Source organism: Hippocampus zosterae, chromosome 11, assembly GCF_025434085.1.
Source record: "Hippocampus zosterae strain Florida chromosome 11, ASM2543408v3, whole genome shotgun sequence".
NCBI classification, from domain to species: Eukaryota; Metazoa; Chordata; class Actinopteri; order Syngnathiformes; family Syngnathidae; genus Hippocampus; species Hippocampus zosterae.
Genome location: NC_067461.1, coordinates 15818629 through 15830859, shown reverse-complemented (window position 1 = coordinate 15830859; position 12231 = coordinate 15818629). Strand labels below are relative to the sequence as shown.

At 41.3% G+C, this 12231-nt stretch overlaps 1 protein-coding gene across 1 annotated transcript; it reads left to right on the top strand.

Annotated features, from left to right (window-relative positions):
• The first annotated feature begins 5586 nt into the window (after nucleotides 1–5586).
• Nucleotides 5587–11522, top strand: mlh1 (mutL homolog 1, colon cancer, nonpolyposis type 2 (E. coli)). Its single transcript, XM_052080089.1, is given in 23 exon segments — nucleotides 5587–6019; nucleotides 6101–6191; nucleotides 6877–6975; nucleotides 7047–7120; nucleotides 7192–7244; nucleotides 7247–7263; nucleotides 7737–7828; nucleotides 7917–7959; nucleotides 8048–8136; nucleotides 8225–8265; nucleotides 8268–8336; nucleotides 8413–8486; nucleotides 8488–8504; nucleotides 9170–9210; nucleotides 9213–9322; nucleotides 9464–9777; nucleotides 9983–10131; nucleotides 10375–10483; nucleotides 10556–10619; nucleotides 10684–10848; nucleotides 10916–11008; nucleotides 11089–11199; nucleotides 11274–11522. Coding segments are annotated over 23 exon segments (2181 nt in total). The 5' UTR covers nucleotides 5587–5909; the 3' UTR covers nucleotides 11430–11522.
• Nucleotides 11523–12231: the final 709 nt, after the last annotated feature.

The window sequence follows — 12231 nt, the reverse complement described above, 5'->3', positions numbered from 1 at the left end:
TCTCTCTCTCTCTCTCTCTCAAACTCCCCCCCTTTATTCCCCCATTTCCCCTTTCTAGCTTCTACGTCTCTCTCTCCGTCTGTTTCTCTTTGTCAGTCTTTTTTCCGTCTCTCCCTGTCTGTCTCAGTCAGTCTCCCCCTTTTTCTTTCTGTCTGTTTCTCACCTTGAGAGTCTCGTGAATGCTGCTTTGATCAGTCGACTGATAAACCCAAACTGCTGGCTTCTCAAACATCTGGCAAAATACAAAGTGTGTCTGAACCATAATCTGTTTGATTTCTGTACTGTCAATTTGAAATAATGTCCTGTTTTTAAATAAGGGTTGGAAATGATCACGTTTTTTTTATCCCACTCAATAATTAATCGCCAAAACAATGAACAGATTAAATGATCATATTAAAATAATAGTTGCAGCAGTATGAGACTGACAAATATGAATATTGATATATTAGTGTGCATTTATGAAGATTTGTATTCATACATTTCCCTTTGGCATTTATTCTCTATGTGTATGTAAATTTCCCCAGTGTGGGACGAATAAAGGATATCTTATCTTATCTTATCTTATTCCCTATTTTCTAAAGAGTTAACCTCCCCTCCCCCAAAGTATACATTTGATAATCACTGCATTACTTCATGTTTCTTTCCTCCTGTGCGTATGTTCAGCAGGACCGTGTCTACAAACTCACGAAGGAGCTACATTTACTGTCTACTCTCCTCCCGCAGAAAGTGAATTTGAATCACATTGAGAGAATAGGCCGTTACCATGGTAGCTTTAGTGTACACAAATGCATGCTTTCCTACAAGAGCAATTAATTAACAAGGGGGGACGATCAAACCCACCAACGGATGGTAATGCAGCACTTTTTGAATTGTACGGTGCCTATATACGCACAAGTTCACAACCTTAATGACACATACATACAGTAAGAAAGACACTGGAAATGATCGTTGTCTTCAGATAAAAAATGGCAACCTTTCAGAAGCTTGCAAAAAAGCGTGTGCCGCCCATGCCTTGGTGTACATCACAAGCAAATGGCAAAGATCTTCAACCGATAACAATGGGTTGAATGAGAAGGATTGTGGAGAAGACTTCTATTGGCCTATGAATAAATACCACATGCGTTGATGTACATATGTGTGAATGTGTTAGTCTAAACAACACACAGGAATAGCACACGGTGTTTAAGTGCTCTGTCAACTTTGAATCGTTGCTTTCTTTTCATGCAACATAAACTATTACAACAATGGCCATTAGCAGAATTCCATAACTGACTTGGGATAAAGATTCTTAAATTCTTAAATATCCTGAAAGTTGGAATTCAAGGAATTGGAGACCTTGTCTGCATGTTTAGTTTAAACCATAGAAGGAGATCGAGGGAGCAACCAAATGTTGTAATATTGTGTGTGAAGTTTGCTCCAAACTCAGACCTAAAATAGACATGACTTGTGATGGACTATGATGTAACTAAAGGAAAGTAAGTGATGTAAGCTATCTCCTGAAGTGGAGATTTGAAGACAATCCCTCATTGTTTCTTTCAAACACTACCCAAAACACGCAGACTAAAACGAATGTTCAAACATTCACCATTTGGACTACTTCATTCGTATTCCATATTTGCAATATTAAACACAATAACTTCTTTAGACTACAGTGGGAGCGCAAAGAACAAATTATTGTACAGAAAATTTGGGGGTTGACTTCTCTCTTTAAAGCCAGCGGGATGAAAATATTCGGTTTGGGCATCTTTGGTCATGGGGTCTATACTGTTGTCATTGTACGGAAAGTATAGTAAAGCACTGAAAGAATGCTGTCATTGAATGACGTATTTCTGGTGCTTTTGAGAGCAACAGTAGGAAATGTGACTTTGGAAAACAAAAGAGAAAAGGAAGCACAGCAGCTGTGAGATTCATTACTGGGTGAAGCCTTCCATGCAGCAGCACAGGAGGTCTCCTAGAGTAGAGGTGGTTATGCTCAAATAGAGAGACGAAGAAAGTGAAATTCTGACAATGATGAATGAGCCCAGAGTCCATCCATACATTTTCTATAGCACTTAAGGACATGGATGATCCACGCTGACTTTGGGCGAGATGTGGAATGCATTCCTGAACTGTTTGCCAGCCGGTCGCACAGCACGTGTAGACAAACAATCATTCACACTCAGGTTCACTCCTACTCAGGAAATTTCCTCGAGTACATTTTACTTTACAACGACTCCTTTATGAGTAATTTATGTTCTCATCCAATGAAAATTTATTTTCATCCCGTGGAGTAAAATTAATCCACTACTTTGAGGAAAATTTATTCTGAATATTGTATTCTCTTCCATGTGTAAATTTTACTCTGTGTAGTTTGGGACCAAATCTAGTCTTTTTTTTTTCTGTAAAATGTGCTCAATAGAATTGACTGTGTGCGGGCAATTTGGAGTTCTTAATTTAAGCTTTTGGAATGTGGGAGGCAGCCAGAGTACACACAGAAAATCTGTGCAAGCACGGGGAGGACATGCAAACTCCACACAGGAAGGACGGAGCTGAGATTAAAAAAAAAAGTGAGACAGACCTGCCAACTACTACAACAGAGTCAAATAATCCAAACTAGCCAGTATTAAATATTGGTGATGACTGATCTTCACACTACCAATTAATACAAACCTGCAGTGCTTAAAGAGACACTTTGAACCTAACGTGAGCTAGGTGAAATTTGAACAACAAAAAATTATTAAATGTTAAAACGGTTCATCAATTTAGAGTGCAGCCCTTTGCCACGGCTCAACATTTATTATGTGTGAAGTCATTGAGGGGAAAAAAAAACAACTCTCTGGGTTTGGGATTTTTAAGGATTAAAAAGGGGACTGGCAAACAAGTTGCAATTTGATGTGAATGGGTTACACAACTACATGCATCTCAACATAAATGTGATTCTTCAAATTGCATTTACACTGCACAATGGTGATCAGATCCGAATTCGCTTCATTTGAGAAAATGGTTTCAAACTCCACACACGCATACACACAAAATTCATTCTAATCATATGAGGTTGGACAGGTTGTTGGTCTTTTTTCCTTTGTGAGAAAATCCAAAGCTTTTCACATGCGATGAAAAAATTGTATAAAGCAGCATTTCAACAAAACACTCAAAAACCAGACAACTTAGAATTTTGAAGAGCCTCTTTATAAAGAGGAAACAGTGGCACTTGTAACTTGTAAATGTGTCATTTGGAGAGGCCATAACAAATTCCACACAGGATTGCTTTTCCACAATATCTGATGTTTCTAAGATAGAATCCAGTGTACTGTTAGGGGATGTGATGTCATGTCATGTGTCTAACTGGTCCCCAGATGAACTTGGAGGTGTTTAACTAGATAAAATGAATTTGCTCATTGGAAAGGATTAAAAAAATTTATGTGAAACCAGATCACACTGTGAAGGCTGTTGTTAGTGTGGAATATATATCAGCCATTGACCAGTCACAGTTTCATGAATGTATGGAAGGATTCCAGATTACATACAGTATGTCTAACCTGCCTTTTAGTCCAAGAAGAGCCCAAATGAGTAAACAATTAATAATGTGATCCTGAGAGCCTTTTTGATACCACCCTAAAAAAAGGAAGTTTGACTTTCTGTTGTTTTCCTGTGTAAGGGCGCGATCATATTAACTTGTATGCACCAAAATGCTTGCCATCACAAGTGGCAACCCGTCAGAGGTGTGGCCTTTGTGCTTCTGTACTGTGAGCTCTTTGTTAAAAAAAAACAACAACAAAAACCCCAAAGACAACACTACAACAGTGTTATAAAAAAAATCCACAACCACTTGTGACCTTTCACTGCATACCATTTATTTGATCCTTTCCAAAAGTAACTGAACATTAACTTGATAGCGAAACGCTGAATGATTCACCCTTACGTCATAATGGCTGCCTGATAACTTAAACAGTCCATAGCACTTTGTTTAGTGGTGATGCCATCCTTCCATTTTACATGAGTCGGTTCTATTGTACCATTTCTCGAGGTACATCCTGTGAGTACAACAGTTTTCCGGAGGTGTTCTTCCTGCACGACGTCGAACACAAGTACAGGATGCACATCCTTTCCTTCCAATATACATTTGATGCAAAAATACCATTCATACATTTTCTATACAGTCCATATAAATAAACAGACATTCACATTCACATCTATGGACAAGTCAAGGTCTTCTGTGAACCTGACGTCTATATTTTTCAAGTGTGGAAAGAAACCGGAGTACTTGGTGAAAACCCATGCACGACTTATTATTATAAGTAAGCTTTATTTTGTTTTAGCTTTTGATTTCTAAATTCAGTTTTTTTTTACTGCTACCTTTTGGTTAGAATTTTTAATTAGTTGAGTAACGAACCCAAGACACCCTGGCTGCCAGGCGGAAAAGCAAACCACTTGTGTACCATACCACCTCTGTAAAGACACCACAACTTGAAATCAAGAAAGTGCATGTTGAAATCAGGCCCATCTAAATGACAGAAAAAATCTGGAATCAATCAAACGACTTACAGTCCTTATGTCGTACTTGTGGCAAACATTTTTCAATTGCAACAAAAGTTAACACGCCTAAGCAAGCATAACAATGGAAAGACATTAATTTGTTTCAGTTCAAATTGGTTCCTTTCATACTTTCAGTGACCTTTCAGGTTATGCCAGAGGCTTGTTTTATTGACTGTACTGAAACTAAGGCTCAACAGCCGTGCAACAAGCTGTGGAAGTAGTGGCTTGTGCCAAGTTGGTGTTCAAAGTAATCCCCTGGAATGCTTGTACTGTTTCTCTTAAACAGCACCTGTGTAGACGCCAACCTGGAATGTAAGGTCTGAAATGAAAAATGCACTTGAGCTAGAAGGATAATAAGTCCAGTAAAGCTCTAAGTTAATTTTTGTTCTCCCAAAAGCAACAGAGCTGCAAAATTAAAACGTTTTACTCAGAGTAATCAAGTTTAAAAGCTTTAAGGACAATCCATCCACCACATCTCATTTTCCATTTAAGCCACATTTACTATATAGCGTTCATAAATGGGACTGTGGAAAATTGGACTAAAATCCATCTTCATCTCCAGAACATGAATGTAAATCATTTATAATAATTGGATATCATTTAAAAAACTACAACTACCACTTCAAAGGCCAATCCTGCATTATCTGTATGATGACTTGTTTGAATGGGGACTTTTAATGACTTTCACGAAGCTGGGCCAAAGTTCGCTTGGGCTGCACCAAATCAGAAAACTCCACCTGATTGGATTAGTCAACAGCGCCTCTCCCAGGGGAGCCTCCTTTTAGAGTTTCATTCTGATGAGGTCATCCTGCTTGACGACAAAGTTCAGTTTAGTAGCTATCATCGTTTGCAAGCACGCGCACGCACACATACACACACACACATTTGGTTCGGTCAATAATTACTTTTATCATGAGGGAAGAGTAAATTCGCTCCAAAATGCACACAGCATCGCCTACTGTTAATGGCTCTAGTGTACAGTACATCCAAAGACGTTCACCATGATCTGTGCCCATTATCCACGCCTATCCAATATATTGTACTGTATTTACACAAGAAGAAGAGAACGGACATGACGTCTTCATGGAGCGACGGTAGACCCCGCCCCATTTTCTGCGCGCGCCGATGCAGTCGGCCAGAAGAGTGGTATTTAATTTTGGAAACTATATTGTAAGAGTTTAAGTGCAATACCCATATCGCAACAAAAGTACCAGACACAGTGAAAAATACAGCAGCATTTTGTTTGGCGAGTGAGATGTCTTCTTATCATTCCCGCTCTCGTTTACTGCGCAACTTCCGTATCCCCGTTCGAATAGTACCTTGTAAACAAACAAGCGTAAACAGCATGGCCGTTCGAGTTTAGCACACTGAATTGAGTTGAGCGAGTGCTATTAATGATGGCGGGGATCATCCGGAGGCTCGACGAGACGGTTGTCAATCGGATAGCCGCGGGAGAGGTTATTCAGCGCCCTGCTAACGCTGTTAAAGAAATGATTGAAAACTGGTAACTGACTCGCACTCGTAGCCAGCAGTAAAAGTGTGCATCCCTCGAAATGAGTGAGAAACGTGTGTTTAAATGTTTCAGTCTGGATGCCAAGGCCACGAACATCCAGGTGACGGTTAAAGATGGTGGAATGAAACTGCTGCAGATTCAGGACAACGGCACCGGTATTCGGGTAGGACACGGATGCACGCGCCGAGGGTTGCATGCAAAAAATTCACATTATTGGACTTGAAATATATCATTGGTATAAATAACAATCATAATAATAATAATAATCAAATGATGTGAAGGAAAATTGTAAATAGTACTGCGATTTATCCATTTGTGTTCATATTGTATTTAATTGACAGATGTTTGTTGTTTTTTTTCTCTTTCTCCTTTCTTCTTTCTACATACATTTTGGCTGCTGGAGGCTGTAAATTTCCCCAGTGTGGGACGAATAAAGGATATCTTATCTTATAATATCGGAGTAACTACAGTATATGTCCTATGCAAACAAAGTGAAATAACTCCAACATCTGTGTTCGGGTCTTTTCAAACACAAATGCCCTTTTGTTGTGAATGTCACTCTTCGCCCTCAAAGAGTGAACATAAATAAAAAATGTAACATTGACATTACGTTTTTCCACATCTTGTTGACGTAATCTGAGCAATAATTGACAGTTCATGCACCCAATGTCAAACATTTGGAGTTGCACGATCCTGTTACTGCTCTGATCCTGTTCTTTGGTTAGTGCCTCTTGTCACATAGCACGCCAGCAACCACGAGTCTAAATCAATACAAACCCAAATGTTTATGTGAAGCGCTGACTGCTCCGTACAAGGCTCTGACCAAGACCTCTTTATTTGCGATGCAGAGAGAAGACATGGAAATAGTTTGCGAGCGTTTTACCACAAGCAAGCTGCAGACATTTGAGGACCTCTCTGCCATTGCAACTTATGGGTTCAGAGGAGAGGTAAATGCAGATACCAAATAATAACAACACAATACATACAATATACACATCTTCCTGGTGTCCGTCTGCAGGCTCTGGCCAGTATAAGCCATGTCGCCCACGTAACCATAACAACAAAGACAGCCGATGCCAAATGCGCCTACAGGTATGACCACATGTAAAATAGGTTTCGCAATGAGGCAGATGGATGACCTTGCTACTTCTTGTGTCTTGCAGAGGCGCCTACAGTGATGGTAAACTAAAAGGCCCTCCGAAACCCTGCGCTGGAAACCAGGAACACAAATACTGGTGAGTTGGGCATGACTACTTCTTCCATCCATTTTCTATAGTGCTTGTGCATGGAGCCCATCCCAGCGGGACTCTAGGCGAGAGGCGGTAAATGCAGGGCAAATGCAAATAAACAATCATTCGAACTCGCAATATATTCATCGTTCATTTAGAATAGGGCAGTGACAGCATGTTTTTCAACTGATTAATCTGTTATCGGCATTTTATTCAGCCAAATATCGAATTGGCCCCCAATCCCAAAAAACCCCAAACGTGATTTAAATATTTTGCTTTATTTGACTGGCTCCATGTGAGAGCAAAATTGTGGAGCAAAATTGCCTGCATTGAGTGTGTCAATGAAATCATTAAAAGCTTCAGATAGGCAGAACCTTGATGCAGGTCTTTTTTTTTTGTCTCATTAAATTGTGCAACGGTACATAAAATAGTGCTCGCTGAGAAGAAGTGCGCTGATGATTCAGTTTCTCTGTGCACAGGCAGAGGATCTCTTCTACAATGTGTCTACCAGGAGGAAAGCTTTAAAAAGCCCCAGCGATGAGTACTCTAGGATTGTCGAGGTGGTGAGCAGGTGCTGCCGTGCCAACTGTTGCATATCGAAGAGTTGCTTTTGTTAGCACTTTTTCTACATCCAATGTATGGGATTTTCTGTTTTGTAGGTATGCTATACACAATTCCGGCAAAAGCTTCTCTGTCAAGAAGGTGAGGGAACAATTCCATAAAAGTATTTCAGTGAATAATAATGCTCCCCCCCAACCCCCTCTCCAAACATCTTGGTGTCCTCTTCCAGCAAGGAGAGACGGTAGCAGATGTGAGAACTTTGCCCAACGCATCAGTGGTGGATAACATTCGGGGAGTTTTTGGCAATGCGGTCAGCAGGTATTAGTCAGCTCGAGGAGAGAAACAGATTAAAAACAACAAAAAAAAAACTTTATCGCCGCCGCGCTGCTATCACTATTGTTCCTAGGGAACTGATCGAGGTTGGCTGCGAGGACCAGAAGCTGGCCTTCAACTGAAGGGCTACATCTCCAACGCAAACTACTCAGTCAGGAAATGTATCATGGTCCTCTTTATCAATCGTAAGTACCAAACATGCAGGGAGTGTTGTCACTCCTGAAATGATTGGCATTGTGAACGGCGCTCGTGATCTTTCAGACCGTCTGGTAGAGTCGAGTGCGCTGAAGAAAGCCGTGGAGACAGTTTATGCCGCGTATCTGCCCAAGACACACACCCTTCCTTTATCTCAGGTAACAATGCGTTCTAAAGGAGACATAGAATGGCATTTTCTTTTTACAATCGAATAAGTTTGTAGAGGACTTATTAAAGTTAAATTATCCACCCCTGGCCAAATTTGAGTTTGTGTTTGTGTTTTTTGTGTGTGTTGAAGTGGTATCTTTTGAGGTGAAAGAAAATGGCAAAAGAGCATTACATATGTCTAAGCTATTTTCCTATTTAAAAAAAATATATATGCATGATTAACCAGGTGTAACGATTAACTGATTCATTACCACAATCAGTCATCACCAAATCTATAATTATCTTTGGTAATTAATTAATCATTTACTTTTTTTTTAAACAAAAATGCTCCAAAGCTCAATATTTCTGAGTCTGAACAATAATCTTATTCAGTTTCTTTTGTCCTCCATGAAAGCAAGCTGATCATCCTTGTGTTGAATCTAAACACACGTCAAGCCTGTTTTCGTAAAATGTAGCCAGTCTTGTTTTTTTTTTTTCTTTGAGTCTACCGTTTTGACACCCTAACCTACAGCCTGGCATAAGAAGACAGGCCATTGTTGCTGCACGTACTAAACGACCAATATCTGCTGTAAATTGCATTGATATACTTTTTTTTCACATCCACTACATGCAAAGTGTCTTCGCCGTGCCTTTTGTCTGAACTGACCTCTCGCAGTTTAGAGATCGCCCCTCAGAATGTAGACGTGAATGTGCACCCACCAAGCACGAGGTGCATTTCCTGCACGAGGACAGCGTCATTGAAAGCGTTCAGAAGCACATTGAGGGCAAGCTGCTAGGCTCCAACTCTTCACGCACATACTTCACTCAGGTACTATTGGATGTGTGTTTCCATTATGGGCATATATTGTGCACCCTAACTCCAGGCAAAAAATGACGTAGGAAAATATTTACATATTAGGCTGAATATGGCATAGAAGAATAAACTTGCCTTGCTTTTGTTTCTGTGCAGACATTGCTGCCCGGGCTGTCTGTGTGTGGTGCAGGTGAGATCAAGTCATCCAGTGGCACGTCCGAGTCTGGCGAGCGCGTCTACGCGCATCAGATGGTGAGGACTGACTGTCGTGCTCAGAAGCTGGATGCCTTCCTCCAGCCAAAGGAGAAGCTGCTTCCCGAGTCAGAACCCGCTGGCCCGAGTGGCACCGATTCCGAGTCCAAAGCTGTCGAGCTGGATGATCTGGACATGCTGGACGCACTGGACCAGATGGAGGTAGAGCTGCCGAAAAGTGAGAAGGAGAGCAGCGACCAACTGCACGATGTCCAAAGGTGACTCCTTTCCTTAGTTGCGTGCGCGCATGTCAGCAATAAAGATGACAAATGCTATGGAAAGTAAAAGGATAGATGGCGCTCAACACTTGAATACGACTTTGCAGACTTTAATGTACTGTAATATTAGTGGATTTCTACTGCCCCCATCTGGCCTACACAAGCCTAAACAAAGTGTTGAACATGCGCGTCTCTGACATACTAGGAAGCGTCCCAGGAAAGAGCAGCAGGAGGAGGATGGGGAAGAGGGGCGAGACGAGGACAAGACTGCCCCAGCCACGCCCAAGAGACGAGTCATCAAACTAAACAGTGTCAAAGAGCTGAGAGCCGAGATTAGCGACAACACACACAAAGGTATGAAGTAGCTACAGTGAACTCTTGCCTCACTTGCCTTTTTATTATCATTATTATTAGATTTTTTAAAATCAAATCATCTGTGACCCATTTCTTTTTAAGGGTCAGGTAGTAGTAGCAGTGTCACATACGTTTTTAGTCAAATTGCGTTGTCATAAGTGTGACTGCCAGTATTCTTTCTTTTTTGTCATTAAATTTCACTTCAGCCGAGAGAAAAGAAATTGCTCCTTTATGTGCCTCCAGGTTTGCAGGAGATGCTGCAGAATCACTCGTTTGTGGGCTGTGTCAACCCCCAGTGGACTCTGATCCAGCATCACACTAAACTCTTCCTGCTCAACACCACAACGCTAAGGTATTCTGAAACGCACGCACGTGCGTGCGGAAAATCTATTTACGTAACTTGTCATTGTTGTCCTTGCTGCAGCCAGGAGCTCTTCTACCAAATCCTCATCTATGATTTTGGAAACTTTGGTGTACTGAGGCTCTCTGTAAGTAGCAAGTGACTTGCAAGTGACACCCCCCCGCTCCTAACCGGCCTTTGTGGGATTCTAGACACCGGCTTCCATTTACGAGCTGGCCATGTTGGCTCTGGACTCTGAGGAGAGTGGCTGGACTGAGGAGGATGGACCCAAAGAAGGCTTGGCTGAGTACATAGTGGACTTCCTGAAGAAGAAAGCCGAGATGCTGGAGGACTATTTCTCCCTGGAGATAGATCAGGTTGAGGTCAATTTACCCAGTCACGTGTCGTGTGATTTACTCGAACTGTAATGATTGTGCACTGCAGCAGGGAAATTTAAGAGGATTACCCTTGTTGATTGACAACTACACACCTGTCATGGAAGGTCTGCCCATGTTCATCCTTCGCCTTGCAACAGAGGTGATTGCAGAGTAGTTTAGTCGTAGACTCGATGATTGATTCTCATGACAGCAACTGCCGTTGCCCTTGCCCTCATGCAGGTGAACTGGGACAACGAAAAAGAATGCTTCCGAGACTTCAGCAAAGAGTGCAGTGTGTTCTATTCAATAAGGAAGCAATACATCCTGGAGGTGGAGCCGGGAGAGGAGCAGGTCAGAGGACATGAGATGCTTGACGATACTTGTAGCTTAGATGGATCCTTGATTTTTTTTTTTTGTCACATCAGGATGCAGAGGTGAAATCGTGGCGATGGAACGTTGAGCACATCCTATGCAAGGCTTTCCGTTCACTCATTAGTCCTCCCAAACACATCAGTGAGGACGGCACGGTGCTGCAGATCGCGAATTTACCGGATCTCTACAAAGTATTTGAGAGGTGTTAGATGACTCGGAAACATCAACGTCTCATGCTGCTCCTTTTTACTTGGTGTAAGTTTCTGTATGTTTTCATTAAATTCAAATTCTTTCTGCGTAAACCCTGGCTCAAGCATCATTCAAAGAGGAAGTATGGAATGCTTTTTGAGAATTCAATATCCTTAATATCTTCTGTGGCATAGTTTTGAAATGGCCGTTCATGCTCGAAAACCCTTCAATGTTAATGAACTAAATGAATTCGGCAAGCAAGAGGGTGGGGTATAAAAGATTCATTGCTGCTTAATTTTGGTTGTTGCTGACGAGGGTGGTCCACCCAATTATAAGTTTTAAGGGCAATAAGTTTTTCACACAGGACTATGTATTTTGTAGGTTTGGATACACCCCCCTGATAATAACCTACATTTAAAAACTGCATTTTGTGTCTTTGACTAATATTTAAATGTGTTTGATGAAGAGAAACACTGTAGTGTGACTCACACGTTAAATAAATAAATCAGTAAGTAGCCAACACCCCCACCCCCCTTTTTTTTACACCACTGCGAACGCTCAAATGGCTTTCCATAAGGCAGAACCCAGCAAGCTCATGTTAAACCATAGCCTTTTTTTCTGGTACGTAAATGACACCTAAAATACGTCATTACACTTTTACCACAACAGCATTCCAAGCCTCAACAAACACAAGCAGAGTGGGTGGAGCGTATGCCTTCACTCCTGGTTTGTAATGCCAGTGTAGATGTGTGGTAAGTGTGGAAAATCATGGGCTGTTTCAAAGTTTCCACCAAAGGGGGGAAAAAACCCAGACTTATTTGG